The 27,871-nt window shown below is 56.4% G+C and overlaps 1 protein-coding gene and 2 non-coding genes across 8 annotated transcripts; 1 reads left to right on the top strand and 2 right to left on the bottom strand.

Annotated features, from left to right (window-relative positions):
• Positions 1–1,410: 1,410 nt before the first annotated feature.
• Positions 1,411–27,362, bottom strand: PHGDH (phosphoglycerate dehydrogenase). Of its 6 annotated transcripts, XM_036342730.1 has the most exons (13): positions 27,099–27,237; positions 21,661–21,776; positions 20,363–20,514; positions 17,633–17,698; positions 13,675–13,729; positions 13,484–13,582; positions 7,229–7,361; positions 6,605–6,753; positions 5,266–5,418; positions 4,609–4,741; positions 3,301–3,431; positions 2,173–2,410; positions 1,419–1,802 (listed from the first exon to the last, which is right to left on the bottom strand). In XM_036342730.1, exons 3-13 carry the CDS (start codon positions 20,365–20,367, stop codon positions 1,567–1,569), a joined length of 1,398 nt encoding a protein of 465 aa, XP_036198623.1. In that variant the 5' UTR covers positions 20,368–20,514; positions 21,661–21,776; positions 27,099–27,237; the 3' UTR covers positions 1,419–1,566. The 6 variants fall into 6 exon arrangements, with proteins under 6 accessions (XP_036198621.1, XP_036198623.1, XP_036198620.1 ...); XM_036342728.1 differs by lacking the exon at positions 21,661–21,776 and having other exon boundaries at positions 1,411–1,695; positions 27,099–27,355; XM_036342727.1 differs by lacking the exon at positions 21,661–21,776 and having other exon boundaries at positions 27,099–27,358.
• On the top strand, positions 16,459–16,544 carry LOC118673808. Its single transcript, XR_004973483.1, has one exon. It is a non-coding gene; the product is annotated as a small nucleolar RNA SNORD62 (small nucleolar RNA).
• LOC118673821 lies at positions 18,587–18,723 on the bottom strand. The gene has a single exon (XR_004973494.1). It is a non-coding gene; the product is annotated as a small nucleolar RNA SNORA21 (small nucleolar RNA).
• Positions 27,363–27,871: the final 509 nt, after the last annotated feature.

Here is a 27,871-nt window from a genome sequence, read left to right as displayed (position 1 = left end):
TCCTCCATGGGTGGGAGCAGGCTGGCGGGGGTGGGGGTTGCTAGGGACAATGGGGCACTAGGCCTGTGGAAAGAGGTTGGGTCCATCCGCCCACTTTGCTTTGCCCAAGGCTGTTCATTTCCCAACAGGCACCAGAAAATCCGAGATAAACCCCAATTTGAGCCGCTAATCCAGCATCAGCTGACTCCCGCCCAGGTGCTCAACTTCAGCTCCATTTCACCAGCTGTGGCTGCCCCTTGGCAGATCCCTCTGCTGAGCCCCTGCTCCTGCTCCCTCGGCAAGCTGGTTGGGGGCCCTCAGTCTGGTTGGCATCCCTGGCAGACAATAGATGCCTTTCCTGAGATCTCCCAAGTAGCGTCTTCCGTGCAAGAGGCTCTGTGTAAGACTGAGACCTGCTGTCAACTCAAAGGCACAGGAATAAAAAATAAAAATAAATTAAAAAAACAAGGTTCACCGCCTGCCTCAGGTACTCCCATGAGCTCTGTGTGCAAAGTCAGAGCTGCTCAGTCAGGCCTGCTGTTCCGGTCCAGGCCCAGCCCCTCCAGCGAGGCGAGGACAGACCAGCTCTGAGCTCCCTGCAGATGCGGTCCTGCCAACCTTTAGCTCAACCACAGAGGAGGCCCAAGTGGTGGGTTCGCTCCTGTCCGTGCCAGTCAGATGCCCTGTGCCAGGCTTTAACCCCAGGCAGCAGCCTCCAAACCGGAAGCAACCGGGCACAGGGTAGAGACACAGCATCCCCTACTAACGGAAACCCTCACAAGCTGAAAAACGTAGGATCAGGGAGCAAGTGCCGTCGTCATGTTTCATAAAAATCATCTTTGTTAAAAAACCAATATACTGTCCAACCCATACTGAGCTGGCTTTGTGAACTCGCCTAATATTCTCATGCCTCGTCTCACACTTTCTGCCCCTGACAAAATTCTCCCAACTCCTCAGAGAAGCCATCCCCGGCAAATCCTCCCAACTCCTCAGAGAAGCCATCCCCAGCGGAGTGGCTTCCTCCCCGGACCCCACAGAATTCATGGCTCCTGCTGCAGCACTTTCTGCACTGCTCCCCGTGACCTGTGCTGACCTGTGCGTGCTGCCCTCCCACCAAATGGGAGAAGGCTGGGTTTTACTGCTCCTCCTAGGCAAGTCACCTAGCCCAGGGCCAGGCACATAACGCTGCATATATTTATTAATATGCATGTCTACTTCCAGATGGCGGGGATCTGAAATGCCCAGCTTTGTCCTGTAAAAAAGCCTCTGAATAACCTGAGACAGGAGTGTCCACACCCAGGCATGCAGTTTGCCCATCCAGGTCCCCCTCCCTGCGCCCTAGCCTCCTGCAGCCAGAGCCACCCCCATGGCTGCCCGTGGGCGCCCTCTAGTGGCACTTGTGGGCAATGACAACACAAAGACACCAGGAGATTGGGGGGGGGGAGCTGTTTATTAGGTGGTTATTACAGGGGTCAGACCACGTAAGTGGTGTCAGCCCCGGGAATGTGACCTCTCAGTGTGGATCAAAAGCCCCCAAGGCTGGTCCCGGTGAGCCCCAAGGTCAGAAATGGAACTGAAAGGCCTCCGTCACGTGCTGCTTCCAGGCGTCCAGGCTGGGCAGCAGGGAGGAGATGCCCATGACGTGCCAGGTCTCCCCGTCGGACACCACCGAGGTCTGGTAGGACAGCAGCTGCACGCCTGCCTCCGCCAGGAGCCCTGGGAAGAAGAAGCCCTTGGTTGGCCCGGAGTATGGGAAAGGAGACGCGAGGGGCCGGGAGTCTTGGGCTGCTGCAATGGAGGTTGATGGCATCTGGATCGGAGAGCTGAGAGGGGGAACACTCGCTCAGCTTTATTCCAGAGAGCACCGCGAGGCAGGGAGTGAGCCACTGAGCTAGAGCAATTGCCTGACTGGCTGGCTGCCAGCTTCATCAGAACAACAGCGAGAGAACAAAGCAGGCCCGTTCTTCGGCGCAGCTGGCAGGGATGGGGAAATTGGCCCTGTCGAGAACTCACTCGCTCTCTGCCAGGAAGTGCTCCAAAACTCCCCATGGCCCAGGCGCCAGGGGACTGGGCAGCTCAAGGTGGCACAGACTGTCAAATCTCAGAGGGAAGATGGGGGAGGGAGGGAAGAGATCAACCAAAGACAGGACAACCCCTCCCGCAACCAGCCCGTCCCACAGGCCCCCTCCTCACCAATCATGGTAGGCAGCATGGCAGGGTTGGAGGGCTGAGCCCGGAACAGGAGCAGGGGCAGACCCCTGCGGAGAGGCACTTCTGGTCTGAAGGCAGCCCCGTTGAGTGCCTGCAGCACAGGTGTGGTGCCCTGGACAAAGCCCACAGCCTCGTAGGGGGCACCTGCCAGGGCCACGCTCAGGAGGCCTTCCCCGCATCCTTGCTCTCCTGGCACAGCGGGGTTATGGGAGGAAGTTACCTGCAGAGAGAAGGCAGGGGCGCGGTTACGCCTCCTGGCGGCATCATGCCCACCCTCTCCCTCAGCCCCATGGCCGATTGGTAGGGCTTCAGCCTGGCCCACTGGGTCAGCCATTCAGAGCAGAGGGAGGAGTCAGTGGCCCCCACAGGGAAGGACAGATCTGCCTGGTACAGGTAACAGCTTGGAGCGGGGTGGGAATGAGGGAGGAGGAAGGGAGGCGGGTCTGTGAGGACCTGGGTGAGCAGGTCTGCCTGTGGGCTGACCCAGCCTGGCGCCTCTTGCTCACTGCATCCTGCACAGAACCAGAGGCCTCATTGGGATGTAGGTGTGCAGAGGGGGCAGGAGGGGGACTGTGGGAGCCCTGCTTCCCATGGCTGCTGCCAGCTCCCACTGGCTAAGAAACACAAGCTTTGATCTACAAAGGGAACCAGAGGGAAAGACGCCAAAGAAAAGCCACGAGGGCAGCAGAGGCGAAGAGGATGTGTTGCCAGCTCCCAAGGAGTGTGCAAGCTCAGCAAGGAACCGGGCTCGATGGTGAATGCAGCCCTGGCTGGAGCCAGAGGCTGAGCAAGCGAGGCTGCTTCCCAGCCTCCCAGCCCCCCAGCCAGACGCAAACTGGCTCCTCAGTGTTCCCGGCTGAGAAATGGGGGTGCTGGCACCGACGTGCACACACACAGCACTTTCCCGCACAGCAACGCTCGGAGGCAGGCGGAAGCCCCGCTTTGCAGATGCAGACGTCACCTGCGCCACCTCTCACAGGCAGACCGTCCGTGGCAGGACCGCCCCCAGGGCTCCCACTCACTGAGCAGGGCTGGGGGCGTGCTCCGAACACGCAGGGGGAGAAGGGCTGTGCCCACGGGGTAAGGAGGGGAGGGCGGGCGGGCACCCACATTGAGGCCGGCCTCCTTCACCAGCAGCTTGGCGTTCACCAAGTTCACGTCCGCGTGGTTGGAAGCGTCTCTGAGGAGGCCGACGATGACTGCGGGGCTCAGGCAGTTCCCGGCATTCTTCAGGGACAGGCCTGGGGACGGAAAAGAAGCCACCATCAGGTCAGTTTGTGGAGCAACACAGGGGGTGCAGGAGACCCCAGCACCCACTTTGGGTCACAGCTCCTCACACCCTGGGGACCCCAATTCCAGCCTGCCTGGGCAGTCCTGCTTCCCCTGGGGAGCCGTCACACGGTGGGTCAGCAGACCTGCCCAGAGGCTGGCTCAGCCTGGTCCTGTCCAGGTCTGGACCCCAAGGGCACTCTCATCCAGTCGAAAGAACTCATCTCCAAAACTCAGCCCAAATCCACACCTGCCATGGCCTGGCCGCCCTGGCCTGCCTGTCGTTCTGGCACTCACTCCCTTGCTGGCCTCAGCAAGTGGAAGAAAGGGGTAACTGAAGGAATTGTGGCCCAGTTCCCCCTGCCTTGTGGCCTGGGCACCCAAGCCAGTGGGGATCCCCTGGCTCGGGCCTGGCCCAGGACGGACAATGCTTAGGGTGTACCTGCCCCCCCCAACCTCTCCCCAAGAGTCAACAGTCAATGGGGAGGGTCGTCTGGGCTGTGCTAGAGCCTCTGGTCTCTCCAGCACCTCTGCAGCCGGCTGGAGCCTGCACAGTCACCGAGGGGCCAACAGAGGGCGCTGTTCTGTTCCCACATCACGGCTGAGCAAATGCCCCCAAGGCCCCCAGCTAGTCCCAGGGCCCATCTTAGGCTGTCAGAGCACAGACTGTCCCCACACCGCGTCTGGCACACCCATCCTGACTCACACATCACACATGAAGAACACGGCTCGGAGACCGGAATGCCACCCAGCAGGTAAGTGACGGGGTCAAAACCAGAATCAAACTCCAGGTCACTTAACCAGGACTCCGGCCGCCAATCCTACCGCCTCTCATGGGAAACTCTGTCTCCTGTGGAGGTTTCTCTTGCACCCCAAACACGCACTTCCTTAAGCTACTGCACAAACATGCACATCTTTAAAATAACATGCAAACATGACTGTGAAGATTACGCATATTTCCCAATGACTTTTTGTCCCTCCTCTTCTGTCTCCACTCAGTAGCAAGTGAGCCAATACTCAGAACATGGAACATGGGGTCCCAAGACCAGGGTCACCTCCGAGTCCCTGTCTGACCTGCAGCAGACACACCTAGTGGGGTGCAGGGTCCACACCCCGCTTCCCCATCCCTCTGCAGTGTTCCCCGCTCACCCTGCGTTACCACCTGGATGGTCCCTTTGGGGGACCCCGCCCAGGCTCGCATCAGAGTCCCCAGAGCTTCGGCCAGACCGAGCCAAGGTTTGGTGTGCGGAGAGAAGGCGCTGGTAAGGGCCTGGGCATTCACCTGCAGGGAGACAGGGAGGGGGCTGAGGTTAGGAAGAGGTGGGAGCAGAGTTGAACAGCTGGGTGGCTGGGAGCCTGTGGCAGGCGGAGGATGTGTGCCACTAAGAGGGACCCTCACCCTCAGGGGCTTTCTCCATCGCCCCACCCCATGGGAGTCCAGCCCTCAGCCCAGCCCTCAGCCCAGCCTCACCCCTGCATCCACAGGCCTGCAGAGAACAAAGGAGCCTTTCCCAGACGCTGGGCCCTGGGGAGAACCTCAATCTCCACACAAGGCTACACGTCAGGGCGGAGCTGGGCTCCCTGCTGCCAGGCCTGGGCATCCAGGCGAGGGGCAGGCCAGCTCCTGCCACCGTCCCCATCCCCACCCCACCAACCCCTGGAGGCCGACTCAAGTGGAATCTTATCTCGGCTCCCAGAGCAGAATCTGGCCACCACACCACGCTGTCCCCGCTGTCCCCATTCCCATCGCCAAGACTCCTGCTCCTCCCTCTAACCTCCGGGCCCCACCCCACCGGGGATACTTACAACCCCGGCGAGGGCTCTCCCCTTCACCATGTCCACGAACTGGACAGCGATCTCCTCCCCGCAGCGGCTCTGGGCCTCCTTGGTGCTGGCGCCCAGGTGGGGGCAGCTGATGACGTTCTCGTGGTCCACCAAGGCGCGGTCCCGCGGTGGCTCCTGCCCAGAGAGGGACAGGGAAGTTGCAGGAGGGAAGGCACCTCCTACTCTTATTTCATCAGCGTGGTCACTGGATTCAGTGACCGGCTTCCTCATGGATGTCCCACCGCAGCAAAGTAGTGGTCAGAGCTGTGGACCACATTCAAATGTGCCTCTGGGCAAATCTCCATCTTCCCGAGCCTCAGTTTCCCTCCCTGAGAAATGGGTGAGCACTGCCTACCCCATACCATGGTGGTGGAGATTACACACCCGTAATGCAAGAGGCTCTCAGCCGCGGTACCTCCTGTGGTTGCTGCTCTTCCCTGAACGCCCCGCCCCCTGCGCTCACTGTCATGCTGTTTGAGACACTGAGGGTGGCCCCTGGGCGCCTCCTCCCCACACTCCAGGGTCCCGCACCCCTTCTGCTCGCTGAGCAGTGCCCTTGGGAACGGGGCGTAGGCTCTTCTCTGCTGGGCACTGTCCCCAGGGCTCTGTGGGCTCCCACATGACCCGGGCCCAGGCTGTGGCAGTCAGTGCTCAGAGGGCCAGGGGACGGCGCTGTGCTGGGGGACGGCAACCCTCAGGGACCTTACCATCTAGTCCAGAAAGGTCACCAGAAACAGACCCAGTGCACCGTGCACCCTGGGCAGGGAGTGGACAGCGAGTGCTATGGGGGCTCAGAGAGGGCGGCGACTCGCCAAGGCCACACAGTTCATACATGCCCAGCACCCGCCCCCTGCCTTGGCCAAGGTCCCTGCGCTCTCCCCTGGACTCCTGGTGTTTAGGCGGCGACGGGGTTCAAGGGGAAATGCACCCTTCTCAGCTGGGTCTGGCGCGTGGGGGATGGGGGATGGGGGAGAGGGACGGGGAGCTTCTAACCTGTCCAGGGGCTCTGGGAGGACTTGGCGGGATTCGCTTCATCATTCCCGCATCAATGCATGAAGCCTCTCTCCCTGCCCCAGGCCGGGCCGGCAGAACCATGTGCTGCTGCTGCCTTCGCGGCCCAGACCAGGAACTTAACGCTCGGGTTTAGCAGGAGCCCGCGTGGCTGCCTCCGCACAGGGAGGCCTCTTCAAACCACACAACACGGGACCGTTTCCCCCCTTTACCGGGGACAGAGACGGGCTTGAGGGCCTCCTGCCCCCAGCCCCGCCCCCCACCACCAGCCCCACCACTTGCCTCCCCTCCCGCCCACGCGGGCACTCACCTCCGTGAACACGTCCAGCGCTGCGCCCGCGCACTGCCCCGACTGCAGGGCCCGGAGCAGGGCGCCCTCGTCCACGATCCCTCCGCGGGCGCAGTTCACCACGCGCACGCCCTTCTTGCACAGGGCGAAGGTGCTGTCGTTCAGCAGGCCTGGAGGGAGGGAGGGAGGACGATGCCACAATGGTGACAGGGTCCCACGGGCTTGGCTGCAGCTCGGACCCCCTTCCCCGCCCAGCTCCTCCCCACAGGCCTCCTTCCTGCAGGACAACACTCTCTGGTCTCCCCTCCCCTCTGATGCGCTGGGCCAGACTCAGTTTAGAAACCTCCTAGAAGTCCCTGACATATGCCTACAGTGGCCCAGGCACTGTCCAGGGGCACTGGTCATACATGTTGCCCCAGCTCACCCCCAAAACCCCAAAACTCCCTGCAGGCTCACCCCTCCCCTCTAATGCAGGGCAGCTCACAAAGCATCCCATGCTGGTGCTGGCAGAGCTGATCTCTCACACACACACACACACACACACACACACACACACACACGCAGTGTCTGTGGAAGCCCTACACGGGGCCCACCCTTATCTGGTCTGTGGCTTCTGTGGCCACCACCAGGTAGGGACCCACCCACCTGTCGTGGAGGGCAGGAGAGGGGTGTGCACAGTGATGAAGTCACAGAGGGGCCAGATCTCCTCCAGGGGCAGCTGCTGAACGCCGAAGGAGGCCGAGACCTCTGGTGAGATGATGGGGTCGTACCCTACAGTCTGGTCATGAGAGAGAGAGTGTGTGTGTTTAGTATTAGTATTTGTATTATGAACAATGGCAACCAGGGAACATTTACATACACCAAGCTACGCTAAGCCTTCTGCAGACACCAGTGCGCTGAGCAGTAGGGGCTTACACACCAGGAAGGGCCAGGACCAGAGCTGAAAGGCAGGTGTGTCTGCGTGCACGCTCTGAACCACAAATGTAGGAGCAGCTCGTGTGTACGGGCACCGTGGAGCATGGGAGCCCTTGGGCAGCAGGGAGCCCAGGGGAGGGAGGACGGTCACTCGGGGATCAGTGTGGGGCACAACCAGGAAGGGAGGACCACAGGGCCAGACAACAGCAGGGCACTGGCTGCTTGAGCAGAACGAGTGCGGGGGAAGGGAGGGAGGGGCGGCTCATCATCGGGGAAGGGGGTGAAGTACCCGTGCTGACAACTACGGGGAAGGGATGGTCCCCTCTCCTGGAGTTACTCTTAGGGGTTTAAGATGCACCTGGTCTTGGAAGGCAGACCATGTGACTAGTCCCAGGGGGTAGAAATGACTAGCGACAGATGCTTTCAACAAGGCAGGGCTGCCGGGGGTGGAGAGCAATGACAACAGAGGAGGAAAGTGAGACATCAGGGCACCACGTGGGGGAGGGCCCAGAAAGAACCTGGGTCTGGGGAGGAGGTGGACCCCCCTGAGGCTGCTGAGAAGGAAGAAGGTTGACTACTGGGAGACGGGGGCAGGCAGGGAACTTGGGGTGTCCGCTGCACTAACCGCATCACATTGGCCAAAGGTCATCGCATATCAGTGAAGGGACTGAGACAGGCCAGTAAGCCAGGGCAGGTGGAGAGGGAAGCCGAGACAGCCCGCGGAGCAAACTGGCTGAGCAACTTGCAGCCATTTATAGTCGGTCACCTCCCTGGAGATAACATCTAGGCTTCAGGTGTATTTCAGCTCCTGGCTTAGAAAAGCAGCAAAACCAGGTGGGCGGGCGATGCCAGGACCAGCTGTAATGACTAACCACCCCCCACCCTGGCACTGACCAGTCAATAGAGAGCAGGACCACCCGAGAAATCAGGGGAGAGGGAGAGGCAAGCATCTCTCCTCCATCAGAAGCAGCTGGGCTGCCAGACACCCATCCCTGAGCAAGGTTACAAGCCAGCTGAGCAGCTGGGAGGCACCTGCAACCAGGTGCAAAGCAAATGACAGAAACATAGTTATTTTAGAAAATAAAATGGCAAAGAAGATGGCTGTACCAAGCCCAGCGCTCCTGGAGAAGCAACGGAAAGTGGTTATGGATGAGGTGCAGTGTTTGGATCCCACTTTTCATCACCGTGTGGAGGAAGGAGAGCCACGCGGCCCCACCCCAACCGCGGTGGAGGCTTTGGGGAAGGAGGCGGCCTCGCGGTGCCTTATGGGATCGCCAGCTGGTGGCACCCAGGCCCACATGGCCCGGCCCTCAGAGAAAATCTATTTTTCTCTCGTGGGGAGAATAAAATGCCCAGGGGGGGGGGGGGAGGATTCTGGGCTCATTCTCACAGTCTTCTCACAAGTCTGCTTTGTCCAGCTGCCTGCGGAACAATGGCCCCTTCATCTCTAACCCAGATGCACTTTGGCATGTGTAGTGGGGAGAGGAGAGGTCACAGGCCAAGCCTGACAAGCGGGTTCACACAACTCTAGGACCCTGGGCTCTCAGAAGTCAAGAAAAGGGGCAAGCTGGGGCAAGCTGGCCACGTGCCCCTGCCTGCACCCCCAGGCCCTGACTCAGCTTTCTGTCACAGAGACAGTATCTCACTCATCCGCAGGGAAAGAATTTGAAAGAAAACCCGTTCTTGTTTTTTGTGGTTTTGTTTTTTTTAACTGGAGTCATCCGGGGCAGAAAGGTACTGAGCTAAGACCTGGGGTCCTTGCACCAGGAGACCATGTAGGGGGTGGGGGCTAGAAGGGTGACATCGGCCAGCCGAGGACCAATGCCTCAGTAGGGTCCTGAAAAGGTCAGTAGGTCCCTGGAAAAGGTCAGATGTCCAATGTGCAAACGTTGGGGCAATTTCAGAAAAACACTACCTGAAGTCTATTGCTCGAAGGAGCCTTGGGGAGAGGCATAAAGGACTCCCCACCTCAATCCCAGCCCCAAGACAGACTCCTGATGTCGGGGTAACTCCAAGGCGACCTCTAGCAGGTGCCACAGACGCAGCCTTGGGAGGCTGGTCCCACCTGCTCCAGGCCCCCTGGCTCAGCAGGGGGCGCAGGAGAGCTGGGCAAGGCCCGGTTCCCTAGATGGAGGCTGCAATGGAGTCTGACAGCCATGCCCACCCTCCAGCCACGCCCACTCGACCCTGTAGCCACTTGGCTTAGCCTTGACACTCTCCCCCACACACAAAGAAATCTTAAACACAATATAAAACCAAATCAATTCAAAGCTACAGAGGTGAGGGCCCAATGCCACCTCCCCCCACCCCCACCCCCACCCTTCCACTGTCCCTCGGGCCCCTTTCCAGAGCCTGAAGCTCTGGGAAGAATTTGAAAATCACTGCTCTTGGGGCCATAGGAATTCCAACTACAGACCGAGATAAGAGAGCTTTTGATCTAGAAAGAACCCAGGGAAGGGCCTGTTTAACCGACAGGGGTCAGGACAGGGGTCAGGAGTGGAGACAGCCGGGGTGGTACAGGGCAAAGAGCACAGATTAGCAGTCAGGAGGCCCAGAGTCTGAGCCGGCCTCGACCACTCACTGGCCCTGTTTTCTTGAGCGTATCACATAACCTTCCCGGGCCTCAGTTTCCTTATCTGCAACTGGGATAATAATATTGACTCCGCAGGGCCAGGGAGCACAGCGTCCGACACAGCCGACCTCAGTGCACGTGAGCCAGACCAGAAAGCATCAGTGGCAACTGGTGCCTCCAGTCCAATGTCCATCCCTCTGGGCTAAGTCAAACTCATTCACACCAGCCACCGAGAAACTTGTGAGATGCTGCTGGTCTGCTCCTCACACAAAACCTTGATAAGAAAGTGCAAGGCTCAGCTCCTGGCCCACGCAGGTCTTTTACACATTCTAGACCAGAGGACATGCCAGCGTGCACGCGTTGAGTCTCCGAAGTGATTACCTGTGATTTAGCAACACTCCTGGGAAAAAGCTTCAAGCAGAAAATGCTATGGGGAGACCCAAATGATTCAGACCATCAGCAGGCTGCCAGCTTCGAGAATTACCGGGAAACCCGCATGTGTGCCACGCGGCTCAGAGCAAGTCAACAGCAGCTCTATGGTGGCTGCTCAGGGCTCCTTCTAGACCTGTGCCTGTGTGAGTGTCAGTATAGGTGGGCAACAACCACAACCTCCCTCCCCAACCACAACACACGCACTCCAGGTGGTCCTGGGAAGACACCTGGCTAAGCTCCCATCGGAGGTGAGGTACTCCCTTTCCCCGAGTGACCAGATAGTCACAAAGAAAGGGAAGGGGACCTTCCATCCCCAGCCTCTGAGTGCAGGACAGCCTCTCCCTACAACTCCTGTGATATGAAGGGGTCAGCTCTTAGATCACCATACCCCAGGAGGGGCCAGCTGCTAGGCATTCATTAACAGCCTCCTGAGTGAGACCAGCCTGGGTGAGATTAGGACACAGGTTAGCCCAGGCGCCAGGGAGAGAAAGGGATGATAACCAATAACCTGTCCATGCTTTGCAGTTCCGACCGGGCCAGCCCAACCAGACGTCCCAAAGTGTCCCCTATGCCTCTGGTCCACTCTATGTCTTCAGTTACAATGTTCTCCCAAGTTACATCACTTCCCAGGACAGCAGTGATGTCGATGGCCCGGGTGGATGACATCGAGGGGCTTCCGGGATCTCCCAGTCTCATGTTGGTTTCCAAAGACTGGGGCCGAGGTCTCGCAGGTCGAGGCAAAGCCAAGGACAACGAGTGGGTCCCGTCATCAAGCTGGGCCGCCTGGTCACGGAAGGGAAGATGGAGTCCCTGAAGGAGATCTACCTCCTCCCCCTGACCATCAAGGAACCTGAGCCCATTGGCTTTTTCCTGGGGGCATCCCTCAAGGATTACATCCTTGCAAAAACAGACACACATTGGGCAGAAGCCTGGCCAAAGGACCTGGTTCAAGGAAGTGGTCGCCACTGGACTACAATGGACATGTTTCAGGGGTTACAAGCAGCATGTCTCAGAAGCAAGACAGCCCGGAGTGACCCTCCAGAGACACCCACACCTTCAACGCCATGCTGGGTGTAGCACATCTAGGTGTATCACGCAGGCTGGGCCCGGAAACACAGATTAACATTGATGAGCAGGTTCTAGACACATGTCTGCGGGGTGTCAGTCACTTCCCCTGCGGACACTCAAGGTCCTGCATCTCCCTGGGTCCTCCAAAAGCAGCTCCCGCAGGAGTGGAGTAGCCGAGTGTCGCCAGAGACCGGACAGGCTGGCTGATCGCATCCATTATTCAGGAAATGAGGTGAAGCTTTTTGTCTGAGTTAAGTCACTGCCAAAGTCTCAAGTCCTTGACAACACATGCCCCTGAGTTGGAAGAATCCGACGCGCTATGGCTCCGTGGATGGGAGTGAAAGGAGCAGAAGGGCCGTGGGGCCTGGACCCTGCCCCGAAGTTACTGCGCCATCAATGAAACCAGCCTTTACCTGTATGGCCATGGGTGCTCTGAGCTTACCTGTCCCTGTCCCTGTTAGGTGACTGGGAATCCCTGTGAGCTAAACCTTGATCCCTCAAGAGGCAGGAGGAGAAAGTGCTCTCCGTGGCTGATGGCACTTCGCCTCCCTTACCCAGAAGGACGTGGGGTTGGTTGGTGCTCATGGTCCATGGATCCTGCCAGGCCACACTCACTGCTCTTGGAATCTAGAAAAATGTTCCTGCCCTTCCCCGTGCTAGGCTTCGGGAAGATGTCTGGATGACTTAAATATGGTGGGGAAGTAGAGGCAGGAGGCAGAGGCAGATGCTCACGGTGGTAGAATGGGATGCCCACCTGGGTTCTTGTCTATCATCCATTCGCTGTGAGCCCTCAGCAAAAATTAACAAACTCTGGAGGCCAATATAAACGTAAGGGTTCATCAGTAAGTTCCCTATAGCTCTATGAAAGTGGGAGGGACAGACAGGGGGAGGGAGCCAGGGAGAAATGGAGACTTCTGGAACAGGGCCATGTAAATTTTTCAAGACCTGAAATGATCTGATTTTCAAAGCCTTTTCCCTTAATGTTTAACTGAAGCCTCCCTGGCTGCAATGTGAACCCACCACCCCCTCAGCCACTGGAGACAGGGAGGCGGCCCCAGCCCTCCCAGGTGCCTGTCACTCTGGCCTATCTGGGCGCCCTCTCTGGTCTGAGTGGCCTCCCCCTGTGCAACGTCCCCAGGTGTTTGATGATAACCCCCCCTCAACCGGAAGCCTCCCAGCATAAGATAAGGCAGGGCCCTGGGGGCAGGCAGGATTTCAGAGAAATGTATGGGGTCTCCAGGCACCATCAGCTCTAGGATCCTATCAGCTTACAGACAAGCACTGTTCAGTTTCTGCTGAACCCTGGAGAGGAGCTAGAACAGGGGTCCTCAAACTACGGCCCGCGGGCCACATGTAAATACAAATATTGTATTTGTTCCCATTTTGTTTTTTTACTTCAAAATAAGATGTGCAGTGTGCATAGGAATTTGTTCATAGTTTTTTTTTTTTAACTATACTCCGGCCCTCCAGTGGTCTGAGGGACAGTGAACTGGCCCCCTGTTTAACAAGTTTGAGGACCCCTGAGCTAGAAGATGGATGGACAATTGCTCTGTCGTAAGGGTGTAAGTTTGCTCATGTTTCCTGAATCAGCACAGGCGACAGACACAGCAAATGAGGCCTCACAGCAGGGGAGGGTAGGTCGGCAGGAAACGGGACCCCTCTCCGCTGGGACTCAGGGCTATTATCCACCCCAGGGCTGAAGGACCTCCACCGAGCAGCCCCAGGTTCTGAGTTCAAGAGTGCACACCAGCAGGTAATGCTCCCTTCCTCGCTGGATGTACCGCCTGGTTAAGCCAGGGGCTCTAAAAGGGAGGGGTGGGGGGTATCAGACCCTCCTAGGACAGGGCCTTCAGCTTCTCGCACACAAAGCTGCCTCTTCCAAACTTCCTACAGGAAGCCTGCCGACCCCTTACCTTCATCCCGAAGGACTGCATCCGGACGGCCACCTCTCTCCCGATCCTCCCCAGGCCAAGAATTCCCAGGGTCTTCCCATTCAACTCGGTGCCCATGAACTGCAACCAAACAGGCAAAGAAGCTGAAGTCAGCACCAGGAGTGAGCTTCAGGCACTGAGCCAGGTGTGGGGAGGCAAGGCCGGCTGCTCACCTTCTTTCGGTCCCATTTGCCATTCTTCATCGAAGCCGTCGCCTGGGGAATCTGCCTGCAAGGACAGACACAGGGTGAGCCGGCCCACGCAGACCCGCGCCAGCTCAAGGAGGCATGCGAGGATGCCTGCAAGCCACCTCCACCTGGCGTGAACCGAGCTGGGCCTGGGTCTGGGGGCTCAGGCTCAGAAACAGGAGGGTCAAGGCTGTGCAGCAGAGGGGAACCCTTGGGAAGATTTGACTTGGGACCTGGCCAGTTTGGCTCAGTGGATAGAGTGTTGGCCCTCGGACTGAAGGGTCCCAGGTTTGATTCCGACCAAGGGCATGTACCTGGGTTGCAGGCCCTGGTGGGGGAAACAATCAGGAAGCAACCAGTCGATGTGTCTCTCTCACATCAATGTTTCTCTCTGTCTCTCTCCCTCCCTTCTACTCTCTCTAAAAATCAACGGAAAAATATCCTCAGATGAGGATGAACAAAACAAACAACAAAAAACAAAACAATAAGGAAGCGAACAAACTCATTAAAAAAGGCGGGGGGGGGGGGGGGGGGCAGAATGACTTGGAGTCCTAACTTCTGTTTCTAGCGAGGAGTCTGGGAAGAGGTTCTGATTCCACGTCAGCCCCCAGGGATATCAGAGTGACTCTGGGCACTAAAACGCAAGTCAGTCCTCCAGGGTTTGCAGGAATAAGAGAGGCTCTGATGGCATTAAAAGCTCCAGAAATTCAAGAATTTTCATTTTCCTATTCCACCCAGGGCCACAACCTACAACATCTTCCACTATATCAGGGGACAGCTGATTATTTTTTCGTCCTTGGGAGTTTAAGCCCCAAGGGTCTCAGGCTAGATTTGGGTGGCTGGGTGCCACAGTCCACACACATCTAACTTCTCCACCTCCTGTCCCACCACCTCAGGCCGGCACACACGCACGCCACACCCCACGCAGCCTCTCTGCTCCTATTGGCCAACATGGAAGTCTAGTCTCCTTGTGTTTTCTGGAGGAGACAAAGGAAGCTAGGGCAAAGTTAGAGGTCACATGGGGCAGATATGTCCTGTGGGACAAGGCCATCCAGGCTTCTCTGGTAGCAAAAAAGTAAGAGACAAGAAACAATGTTAGAATGTTTAAGGCGTATCTCCTGTTTTAGACACTCTTATAGGAAATGTTTAGACACCGATTCGCTCAGTGAATGCTCACGAATGCAAAGTGTGGGGCTCTGGGGGTTAACACCCCACCCAGCTCTGCCCACCTGGGAGCAGCTGAACGGATTCAAATCCCAGGAAGGCCTCCCACCAGGCAGCCTCCTAAGAGTGAAATGCAGGCTTTTCTGCTGGTCAGGAGACGTGCAATGGTCTGTGGGTGGGTGGGTGCACAGAAAGAGATTCCAAAATATTGTTCCTGTGTTTCTACTTCACTGACTTCTTATTTAAAAAAAGTTCTTTCCTGTCTGCCCATTATGGACTTCTACCTGCTGGTAAGGCTGTCCTCCACTGGGAGGCCCGGGGACTTGTGGGTAAACTCAGCCAAGCTTAAGGAACTCGCTTCAGGGGAAAAGCTCCATCTCCCTGCTCCGGCCCATCACACTATAGCGCCGGGTTCAGGAAAGCAATAAGGGAAAGTGCTCTCGGTCTCAGCACTTGGTGAGACGGAGCCCCCAACCCTCACTCCCCTCCCTGCCTCTTCTCAGCTCCCTCGCCTCCTGAGCTCTGCCCACCCCACTCCGCGGCGCTGAGATGTAGGTGCCAAGATGTATGGGATGGCACCTCGGGCACAAGAAATCCCAGACCCTCCCTCTCGCTGCTGTACCCAGCTGGTCAGCCTCCCAGGTTCCGTCCTCACCAGGCCGGTCTCGGGGGACCAAGATGTGGGCGAGGGGGCTCAAGAGGGGTCTGACTCACAAGAGAAGGTAAAGCGGGCAAGATGAGGAAATCTGTATTGGTTGCAGTCTCCATGTCACTGTTCTCCTCCCGTCATCTGTTCAACGCCCCCCACTGTGAGGCCCATTCAGGGCTCCGCACCCACAGGGCCCGATGCTCTCAACTGTCCCGTCCACAGCGCCCACTGCCGCCTAGGGCTGCCCTGCCAGGAACGCGGTGATTAAACACACAGGCTATGGGACGGGAATGCCTTCTTGACGGTCAGCTTGTGGATGAGGGACTGGGGTGAGGTGGTGGGTGCAACCCTTTAAACCAGTGGTTCTCAACCTTCCTAATGCCTCGACCCTTTAATACAATTCCTCATGTTGTGGTGACCCCCAACCATAAAATTATTTTCGTTGCTACTTCATCACTGTAATGTTGCTACTGTTATGAATCATAATGTAAATATCTGATGTGTAGGATGGTCTTAGGCAACCCCTGTGAAAGGGTTGTTCGACCCCCAAAGGGGTCGCGACCCACAGGTTGAGAACCGCTGCTTTAAACCATCCCACTGTACCGACTCTTTTAAATAAAGCTGGACGTGCAGCCCAGACAGCCTGGGAGACCCAGACCACCAGCTCGGCGGCCCCGTTCGGGCTGGGTTCCTGCTGCTGGGGAAGTGGTGCCTGTTCCTCTCTCCAACCTCCTGTCCTCTTCACTGGCCAGTGACTGTCAGTGAGTCCCTGGGGTCTCAGGGAGAGATCTCGGAGAAGAGTTAGAGCAACGCTGAGCCCCTGGAGGTCCTCCCCACCAGGAGGGAGAACGGCTCTGGAGGGAAGGAAAGAGTGACTTCTGGGGCCCAGCAGGGCTCAGGCCCGTGTAGAGAAGCAAGGAGTCCTGCTGTCTGGCTGCTGGTGTAAGGGTCCCAGGTCTCAGGGATGCAATGCCAGTGGACCCTTCTGACCCTCCCCTGTGGACTCAGGACCAGGGACATGCAGAGGAAAGTGACTGAGAGATCAAGGAAGAAGGAAAAAAAGGATCCAAGGCTCTGCCAAGGGGCCTCGAGCCGCTTCCTGCCCTGTCCCTGGCTCCATGCCCTTCCCGGACCACAGAAATGCTGGGGTTGCCTGCTCAGCGCAATCATTTCACCACCAGCACAGTAGGGCTCACAGGCATCATGTGTCATATCCACTGTTCCTAGGCTGCCCCCCTACTCCAGGGGCCCCCAGGCCCAGAATTCTGGGTTAAAAAAGCAAGAGATTTGGGCTTTTGAGTTCCCTTTTGTTATGAACCCACGGGTAAGCACGGGGATCTCAGGGCAGCTTTTTATCTTATTTTATTACAACACAGACCTGTGAGGACAGTGACAGAGAGGCCAGCCCTGTCACCGAAGCCGGAGACAGCTTCTTGGATGCATTAACACTGGAGCTTAATCTTGAAGAACAAGAAGAGTTACGTAGACGAAGCGGATGGGGGAGGGTGCTCCGGTAGCAGGAAGAGCGTTCGCAAAGCGTGGAGGTTAGAAGTTAGTGCAGTGATGGCGAACCTTTTGAGCTCGGCGTGTCAGCATTTTGAAAAACCCTAACTTAACTCTGGTGCCGTGTCACATATAGAAATTTTTTGATATTTGCAGCCATAGTAAAACAAAGACTTATATTTTTGATATTTATTTTATATATTTAAATGCCATTTAACAAAGAAAAATCAACCAAAAAAATGAGTTGGCGTGTCACTTCTGACACGCGTGTCATAGGTTCGCCATCACTGAGTTAGTGTGTGAAAATCGACCGCCAGGAGGGGCACAGACAATGGATGGGGAGAGTGGGAAGTGAGGAAGAAGAAATGAAAGGTCACACACAGTCACTCTCCCGAGGACCCTGCTCCTACGTGACAAGCAACAACCTGATCACTGCCCCTCCCCATTGGCCAGCACCGGGAACCTGCCCTTGGCCCGCCAGAGCCTGGGTGCTGAACGTTCCTAGCAGCCTGCGTGCCGCCAGGCTGCAGCGTCCTCACTAAGCTTCTGCGGGTTCCTTTGCTTGCAGAATCCTCCTAACGGACATGCCCGGGAGCCAGGCTCTGTTGAGAGAAGTCAGTGACTTACCTGGCCAGACACATGATCATCCCACAGGTGAGCTCCGCGGCACTGAGACTGTTCCCGTTGGGAGTGCTAAGGAGCAAAGGAGAGAGGGGACATCAGCAGGCCCAGGCCCGGTGTGCTCACCCCCATCCCAGCAGGAGGCCCTGAGGGCACACGGTGCTCGCTCTCTGCTCCATGAGCTTGTCCCACGCCACCGCCCCTGGCTTCACATCCCAGGGCTGGGGCCTGCAGCAGAGAAACACACCTGGCCTCTCCGACCAAACTCCCTTCTCCCGAGAGAGAAGCGTCTCCCTGGCCTGGCTCAGCCCTTTGTCTGATTCCTCCCATTTCTGAATCCACCTGCCCGAGGAGGCACAAATCCCAAGGCTCATGCCATCAACCCGACCGAGGCTGTGCCTGTGATGGGTGACACATCCATCAGATGCAGAGGTCAGCCCATTGCCCACTGGCCTTCACCAAGGTGCCCAGCTTGGCTTTTATTCGTAACAAAGTGATACATATATATATATATTAGAGACCCCGTATACAAAATTCGTGCATGGGGGAGGGAGGGGTGTCCCTCAGCCCAGCCTGCCCCTTCTCGCAATCCAGGACCCCTCTGGCAGGGTCCCTAGGCCTGGCCGGTGATCAGGGCCTATCCGGGCTTCCCCCACCCCGCCCCGCTGCCACTGCTTGTCATCTGTGTGGTGCTGCCCCCCATCCCCCATCACCGGTTGCCTCCCTCTGCGGGCAACAGGCGTGGGGTGTGATCGCTTGGCTGGCCTGGGCCTCCCTCTGTGGGGCAATCATGGGGTGATGGCGGGACCCCTGACCAATCGAATCGCATCCACCTTGGCTGGCCTGGCGCCAGTGCGTGTCATAGCATGGTTGTCCGGAAGGTCGTCAGGACGTCCTTCTGCTGTTCGGTAGTTCGATCAATTTGCATATTACGCTTTTATTATGATAGTTTTTTTTTTACTTTGTCACACCACTGATTGAAGCAAAACAACACAACATGCTGCCACTTCACCCAAAAGCAGTGTTTTTACTTTGCCCTTTTTTGACGGCTCAGTGGGTCATTAGCAAAAGGCCCAACGAGTGCTTTTTAAAAGGGGTACAAAATGACATTTTTATCTCCACCGGGGTGGCTTCTCCTCCTACCCCTCAACAAGTCCTCAGCTGAGAAAGCTTCCTCACACCTTCACCCTCACAGCAGTGCTGACTGTGCCCATCTTTCAGAAAGGAGAAGGGAGATGGCAACCCATTAAACCATTTTTTTTTCCCTCAAAGGCTTTTTTGTTTGCCCTTTAAACAAGTATATTCACCCTCCTTCTTCCCCTACTGGATCTTTGCATCTCTGGAAATGAAGGCTAGAAGGAGAAAAAATGTTAAGAGATTCTACGTTTTTAAAAAGGTCAAGATAAAAGGAACCTCAGAAATCTTGGCAGCTGCTCTTGGTCGGGGGATGCCCCACACGGAAGGCAGAACGACAGTGGCCAAAAAGAAGTGGAAGTCGGTGGACTGGACCAGTTCCAGGCTCCAACCTCTGCTATGAAAAGTGGGAAGTACAGCAGCCTCTGGAAGCGACCACACGAGGCCAGTGGAACCTGGTCACCCTCGCCAACTGCCCAGCCAAGGCGATCTGAAATAGAGCACGAGGCTGTGCGGCCAAGGCTGGGCCCATCGCCGCGGTGGCAATGACCCCGAGCTGGGCTCCGCGTGTGGAAGATACTGGAGTAGGCAGACTGGCAGGCGATACAGGTGATTCCGGTATGGTTAGCAGCCTGCCAGAGCAGACAGGTGAAAAGTAAATCGTGCAAAATTGTTCTTTAATAAAACTGGCAGAGCTTGTTTAAGAAAAATAAAGGATTCTCGGAGCCTGTGTTTGCACAAGACCCTGGCTCCCTGGCCCCCAGGGAACAGGCTGGATGGGGACGCTGGGAGAGGGGCTGGGGCCGGAGGCTGTTGCTTCTGGGCCCAGGGCAACCCTGTCAGATGGGTTACCTCTAACATTTCTACTGTTGGATATCGCCCACCCTAGTCAGATGACCAGTCAGTTCACCCCTACCCTATAGGGGAGAGTGGAGGGAAAGGACTTGAGGACACGAGGTTCCCAAAGGGAAAGGACTCCAAGGGACAGAGCAGTGGACCAAGGACAGTCTTGCCTCACCACATGCCAGGCGGGAGCCAGGGCTGAGTGTCCCCTTGCAGGAACATGCCCACATGACCTTACATGACCTTTCGCCTGGGTTTCTGCAAAACCAGCTCCAGTGGGGACCCTTTTCCTATTGGCCCTGGGGTGTGAGAGGAAAACAGGAGGTCCTGGCTGCAGAGGGGTACAGGGAAGTGAGGAAGACAAAGCCTGCAGTCACTCTGGTCGCTGAGGTGGTGCATTTGCCTATAGGTAAGAGCAGAGCTAACAATACTGGCTCCAGACAGCACAGTGGAGGGGGAAGGGCAGAGCTAGAGCCGAGAGGACAGATAAGTTCACTAACTTCCTTCTGACTCCCACACGGGGCTGCAGACCAGCAGACACCTGGGGGGTGGGTTTGTGAAGCACGGAGTTTACAAAGAGAAGCTCAATGGCAAACCGTGGGCCCCACGAAGCTGTGAGCACTGACCACCGCCTGGGCTCAGCCTCGACCACGCCTCCTCCTGGAAGTCCTTACCTCCAACCTGGCTTTCCCGAAGGTAGGTACCTCCCTCCCTCCTCGAGGTCCAGCCCCACAGCCTCCCCCGGCCTCCACGACTCACTTCATGACCAGGATGCCCTTCCTGGTGGCGGCCTCCAGATCCACGTTGTCCACGCCGGTGCCGGCCCTGCCCACCACCTGGAGCTTCTCTGCTGCGTTGATGACATCCGCGGTCACCTTGGTGGCCGAGCGCACGATAAGGCCTTCGCAGTCCTGAGGCACAAGAAGAAACATCTGGGTCCACGGAGCCGTTCTGGAAGACCTCCTAGAGCTTCCTTGCCCACAGGGGGCGCTCCCACGTGCCAGCTGACTGGATGTCCTCAAGGAAAAGGAGGCAATGGCATGGGGCACCATTTACGCATCCAAGAGGCTCCCCAAGTCAGGTCTGGGTTCAAATCCAAGCTCCATCCCTGGGGAGCTCTGAATCTGAGCTTCAGCCTCAACTGCGTGAAAGGAGGCAGGAGGACAGGCCGGTGCAGCACCTGGTGCGGTCGCTGGCCCTGCTCAGGTGAGACAGGCCAGTAAGCCAGGACAGGCGGAACAGGGAAACTGAGGCCTGTCGTTTTCAGCCATCTAGTAAATCCCACCTTCCCTAAACCAAGGGCACTTAAAAAAAATAAATGGTGTGCATTTCTCGCCCCCAGCCAGAGGGTCCATAGCTTAAATCACCCTACTCAGGGAGACAGCAGAAATCCAATTAGTGCCATTTGCCAACCACACCCAAGGACAGACAAATTAAGAGAATAAATCCCATTTTGGTACATCGGCATAAAGCTGAATATTCTATTGAGATCCTTCCCTAAGACCTCACCTAAATGCCCAGCCTTTAAAAACCCTCAAAAGGAAGATCCAGCCTTAGCTGGTTTAGCTCAGTGGATAGAGCATTGGCCTGCGGACTTAAGGGTCTCGGGTTCGATTCCAGTCAAGGGCACATGCCTGGGTTGCAGGCTCGATCCCCAGCAGGGGTTGTGCAGGAGGCAGCTGATCAATGATATTCTCTCATCACTGATGTTTCTATCTCTCTCTCCCTCTCTCTTCCTCTCTGAAATCAATAAAAATATATTTAAAAAACAAAAGCAAGATCCAGCTCACGCTCTCCCTCCCAGGAACTAAACTCTGGGGGGCCCCACGAGGCTTGCAACAGGGCAGCAATGGGCGGTGGCTGGCTGCCTTTTCCCTGGCTTCTTGGGGAGCCAAAGCGGACCGCCAGGCTCCTTTCCCCAGCCTTTCCTTGTTTCCCCGTCCCCCGCTTTAACAAACGTCCTCTGACATCCACCTGGGCCCGTGTTGTGAATGTTTTCCTGCACAAAGTCAAGGCCCCCTGTCTGATAACAAAGGGACATCACTGCCTCCACTGACCCTGAGAAGCCCCTCGGCTGGCACAGGGAAGGCACTCCACAAATAAACGGTGGTCGGCTGAATGAGTAAATGAAGTGACTGAGTGAAAGACAAAACCGCTGAGAGGAAAGCATCTCCTAAAATCAGAGGGGAAAGGAGAGAACAATGAAACGGGTCCAAAATTGCTCAGAAACCCAGGCAACATTAGACTAAAATCATACACATGTGAAAACCGAGACCTTCTAGAGCAGTGGTTCTCAGCCTTCCTAATGCCGCGACCCTTTAATACAGTTCCTCATGTTGTGGTGACCCCCCATTTCATTGTTACAAATTGAACATAATTAAAGCATAGTGATCAATCACAAAAACAATCTGTAATTATATACGTGTTTTCTGATGGTCTTAGGCGACCCCTGTGAAAGGGTCGTTCAACCCCCCAAAAGGGTCGTGACCCACAGGTTGAGAACCGCTGTTCTAGAGTCATCCTAGCCACTTGGCTAAGCTAGACCCCGAGGTGGTCTTCATAGCTCATCCAGACTCTTGGGGTATCTTCTCACAACGAGGATATTGTTGCCCAAACACCCAATGAGCATCCCCAAGCAGCAGAGCAGGTGAACAAGCACCCGGCCCACCCCCACTGGCTGCCCAGGTGGGTGAGGAAGCAGCAGGCGTGGAGTCGTCCGGAGGCTGGGTCCCAGCCTGGGTTGGTCATGTCGCCCCAGCCCTGGTCTCCGTCTGGATGAGAGGGTTTGAACAGACGGCCCTCGGGTCCCCTCCCGCATCTGCTCAGACTCCCATGAGTGGGAGTCTCTGCATTTTCCTCAGCGGAGCTCGCGGCTGGATCCCGCGAGAATTTTCTTTCTTCCCTTCCCACCACCTCGATTCTGGAGAAAGAAAGGCCAGTGGGCACCTGGCTCCAAGGGCGAGGGCCCCACCGTAATACTGTGCACAAGCCCAGAGCCCAGGAACAAGTCAGGACAAGGTGCACAGAGAGAGCGCAGAGCCCCACGTTCCTCCACGGCCGGGGGTGGGGGGAGGGGAGGGGAGTTCAAGTTTACACGCAGCCAAGTCTCTAGATCTGGAGGCTTCACCGATGTTTCAGGAGACTTTTCTCCACTTGACGGCAGAGAGTTTGATGCAAGACCCCTCATGGGCACCCCAAGCCCTTTTACTTATCTGTGACTTTATTATCTGTGGTTCTGAAATAAAACCTCAAAATGTGACATTCAAAGAAGCATTTACAAAGAAGCATTAGTCTCACCCCATTTCACAGATGAGAAACTGAAGCCCCCCCCACCCCCCCAAAATGAAAGCTGCCCATGTCCCCTCCTCCTCATCCCCGCCTCATTTCTTCCATTTCTTCTTCCCATCTCCGGGGTGCCTGGTATATATATATATATATATATATCTGGAATTATGCTACACCTGTCAACACAAGTCACAGCCCCACCCAAGGAGCTCACAGCAACAACACACCAGAACTCACCACTGCACGTGTATGGTGTGACCTCGGCGTGCACAAGGCATGGAAAGGTTAAGGAAACAGACAGGAGCCACCCTGTCTGGGCTGCCGGCCATCACCTGGTACTCTGAATACCTCCCGAGTTGAACATCAGCCAATGCCTGGCCAGAAAGGGGACACTGTGTCTGTCCCACATCCAAGTCCACTGCACTTTGCCTCCAAGGAAAAGGATCCCCCTGCCTGGCCACACACCACCCACTCTTCCAGGCAGACAACTTCCCTTCCATGAAACCTTTGCCAACAACCCTGGATTCCATCACGGAACCTCCCCCGTTTTATCATGTGCTTCACATTTAAAGGTCCTCTCTCTGACCTGCAGTTTGCTTTTCTCACCCGTTCCTAAAGCAAAGATTATTTTAATAGCTGATACTCAATAAAAGACGCCGCTGAATAAATGAATCCAGTGACGAAACCTACCCTCACCATTCTCCCCACACCCGCCCTCCTTCCCCAAATATTTGATCGGGTCACATGACTGAAAATCCAGCATCAGAAATCCCTTCTCTTGGGTGTGATAAGAGGCTTAAGGTTTGCTTGTGTGAGCACTGAAGAGTTTTCTGAAAAGGGAGAACAAGTTGGGAGGCCGTCAGGAGAAAGAAAGGCTCAGAAATTGCCAAGTCAATCAACACAGCCAAATAGGCACTAGACCAGTGATGGCGAACCTTTTGAGCTCGGCGTGTCAGCATTTTGAAAAACCCTAACTTAACTCTGGTGCCGTGTCACATATAGAAATTTTTTGATATTTGCAACCATAGTAAAACAAAGACTTATATTTTTGATATTTATTTCATATATTTAAATGCCATTTAACAAAGAAAAATCAACCAAAAAGTTGAGTTCGAGTGTCATAGGTTCGCCATCACTGCACTAGACAAACAGACCCATGTGTGGGGATTTACAAAATAATAAAGGCAGGTTTCAAACTGCTGGGGAAGGAAGATCTATGCAATAAATGGCAGGAGGAAAATGTAAGGGACAAAACATTGAATTCCTTCTTTATCTTTCTTACAATTATGAGCAAAAGGTATATGTATTACCAGCCTGGGGGCTAATGGATTCTGACCAGCACTGCTATTTAATGAAGCAAGAAAATATGTAAATGCATCACATATGGTACAGGTGCTATTTCATGCAACTTTAGTAAGTGTGTGTCTACATGTGTAGATGTGTATACTGAGTTGTGATGTAAAATGACTTTCTGATTGTGGGTCATGGTCAACATTAAAAAGCCACTGATCCGTGGTAAGATTTAAATGTTCCTGCATATTAGATTTAAGAAGTGACACCAGCCCGGCCAGCATAGCTCAGTGGTCGAGCGTCCGTCCACCTTTGAACCAGGAGGTCGAGAGTCAATTCACAGTCGGGGCATATGACTGGGTTGCAGGCTCAATCCCCAGTGTGGGGCGTGCAGGAGGCAGTCGATCAATGATTCTCTCATCATTGATGTTTCTATTTCTCTCTCCCTCTTCCTTCCTGTCTGAAATCAATAAAAACATATTTAAACAACAAAAAGGAAGTGGCACCTGCTGAGAGAGGAGGGTACACAGTCTTGAGTTTTGTGAGTTCCAAAAAAAAGATGCTTTGTTATTCCAGGCTGGTTTTCTAAACATTTTTTTTACTAAGACCCATAGTTAAGAAACACATGATTGAGCTGTGATTTTAAACTCACATATCCCACACACACCCACAACTACACACATAACTGAAACAAATTTCCCGACACAGTATTAGCCTTACTATCTGCATAGTTCTTATTTCGTGTGTTTTTCAAATGCTAATCATGACCCATTAAAGCGACGTCCTCACCCAGCAATGGACTAGCTGTGACTTGCTCCAAGCCTGCAAAGGACGGTTCTGGGGGAGTACGCGAGGGCACGCTGTGCTGCCCAGGATGCGAAGGAGTGGGAACAGAGGCCTGGCCTGGCTCAGGCGATGGGCTGGAGTTCCTTCCACGCTGCAAAGATGGAAACGGGGGAGGCAGGGACCCTAACTCAGATGCCTCTCCACGCAGAATAAAAGTGCCCAGAGCGGAGAGGAGAGGGCACCGTGCAGTCGGCTGCCAAGAGGACTCCCCAGCACTCCCAGCTGAACGCTTCACAGAAGCAGGCAGGAAGGCCGGCGCTCCCAGCAGCCCCAGGATGCCTGCCAGCCTAGCCAAGAAACACCCCTCCTGCCCTGCCAGTTCCCAGCGCCTTCAAAAGGGCCTCCAGATTTCAGCTCCACACTCCTAGCTCCCACCTGGCTGGCTTCCCAACGCCTGGGCAGGCCTCCCGTTCTTCCCAACCCCACCACACTTACCCCTCCCTGGCCCCCGGCCCCCTCCCCTCTCCCAGGGTCTAGGATCTCTGATTTCCATAAGAAAGCTGCAAAGCCCCGAGAAAGGGCCATGCTCCCCATTCCAGTGATCTGGCGGGTCTGGAGCTGAGCCGAAGGCCACTCCACTGCCTTCTGGCCACTGCCCAGAGCCAAGGTCATTATTGGCACCATCCGTACAAAAGAGGAGGTGGGGAGTGTGAGGCGCCTGCCTCCCACCTGGACCCACCCTGCTCCTCGGATTAGGTCCTGAGCCCTTGCACCCCACCCCACCCCCCAGGCCAGGCCGATCAGCCCTGCTCCCCACTTCTGCAGCGGGAGCTGGGCTGCTAGGCGCCCTCATTCACCACTCCTCTGGTCAGTCGCCTCGGTCGCCGTCTGCCCAGTTTCCCTAATCAGCTTATAAGCTTCCTGAAGGCACAGACCGGTCAGAAACTTCTCTGAGTCCGGGAACGGGTGGACGCCCGGACGCCGCATATGGGGGAGGGTCCACGGAGAAACGCGACAGCAGATACAACCGCACAGGCAGCTGTGAGGACCACGCGGTGGCGACGGCACCGTGAACACAGCAGCCGCCTGCTCTTCTAAAGGCAGGATCCCGGGAGGAGCGGAGGATGGAGGGGGTGCATCCGCGCGAGGCAGGTAGAGGTTGGTAGGAGGCTACACTGCGGGGGGCGGGGGGGAGGGGTAGACAGCGGGGTGCTGGGTGCGGGAGCTGGAGTGAAGAGTTCACAAAATAAATGACAGCCACTGGACGAGGCCACCAACCCTCACAGGACCCTGACCGCCAAGGTAGATTAAGATCTGAAGTCGATTGTGCTCATTATATCTCCCAACGAACCGAGATATGTTCCTGAGAACGATTTGCTAAGAAATATCAATTGCCTGGGGGCGCCTGGGATCGATTCTGGTCCAGTCCGGCCGTTCCCGACCAGCGAGGAGGCCACAGTGAGGCCATCCGCCCGGGCCACGTGCGGAGACGGAGCTTGGACCCCAGCCGCGTGGGCGGCCCAGGAGCTCGGGCGCCCCCCGCCCGCCCCCGTTTCCTCCGAGATCCCAGGAGGCCGAGGGGCGGTGAAAACTCCCAGCAGTCTTGCGTCAGACGAAAGGCGGGTGCGTTTGCTACCGTCGCTGCAGCTGCCACGAGACAGGCTGGGGCTCGGCCAGAGCCCCCCCAGGACAGGCAGGAGTCGGCAGGGCGAACCAGGGCTCAGTTCGGGGAGGATCGCAGGTCCCGGCCCAGGGGAGCCACTTTGGCCGCCTCCCCCCACCCCACTCCCCGGGGCCCCGGCGCAGCGCCCGGCTGGCGGAGCCACTGCGCGCCCAGGCGCTGGGGGCCGGGCTGGCATCCCGCCGGAGCCTGCACAGCGCATTGCTCGCGGGTGGCAAGCCAACGCGATACGCGCAGTTGCAAACTGCACGGAAAGTTTACATCCTGCAGCTCACCGCCGCGTGTTCCTCCCTCCTCCGCCCAACCCTTGAATCTGGAGGCCCCAGGATCCACCGATACCCGGGACCGGGGGGTGGGGGTGGGGGTGGGGGTGGGGCGCGCTGGCCCGGGCGCGGCCAGCCCGTTTCCGAGGAGGATGCCACCGAGCGCTTGTCTTTCTCCCGCTCGCCTTACCTGCAGCTCGGCTATCAGCTCCTCTTTGCTCAGGTTCTGCTTCTCCACCACCTGCAGCCCTCCATCTTGCAGGATCTTCCGGCAGCAAGGGTCCAGGCTGTCACTGATGAGCACTTTCTGCAGATTTGCGAAGGCCATTGCTGGAGCCGGCCTCGGGATCGACCGCTCTCCCTGGACGGAAACACCTCGGCGCCGAGAAGCTACCGTTCGGAAGGCCGGGCTTGTGTAACTGGGCAGGATTCACGCTCTCCCGCTCCCCCCTTTGTCTCCCCCTCCTGCGCCTACCGTCTCCTCTGATTGGACAGAAATGCTCCAACTTCGGTGACTCCGCCTCCTCCTCGAGGTTCTGAGCCTTCAGTTCCCCTCCCACTTTATTATTCGCAGGGATTGAATTTCTCAATCTCAGCCAAAACCCTTCCCTGCACCTGGTGAGCATGGACTAGTAGAAGCACAATTTATGCTGACTGAGCTGATTTATATCTGCAATAAACTGGGGAAGATCCGTTCTCGCCGGGAGAGCAATGTTTCATCTTCACTGCTTTCCTCCTAAGGACTCATTCATGAATTCCTGCTCGGCATTTGTAGAAGACACACCTATTATATGCAAGGCACTGTGCTCCATGCTGAAGGGGCCTGAACATCAAAAAGACATAGCCCCCTGCCGGGCTGCGTGGCTCAGTGGTGAGCACTGACCGATGAACCAGAAGGTCACCGTTCTATTCACCATCAGGGCACGTGTGTGTGTGTGTGTGTGTGTGTGTGTGTGTGTGTGT

Source organism: Myotis myotis, unplaced genomic scaffold (genome assembly GCF_014108235.1).
Source record: "Myotis myotis isolate mMyoMyo1 unplaced genomic scaffold, mMyoMyo1.p scaffold_m19_p_18, whole genome shotgun sequence".
NCBI lineage: Eukaryota > Metazoa > Chordata > Mammalia > Chiroptera > Vespertilionidae > Myotis > Myotis myotis.
The sequence above is the reverse complement of the archived record's forward strand: the minus strand, read 5'-3'. Positions and strand labels throughout refer to the sequence as shown.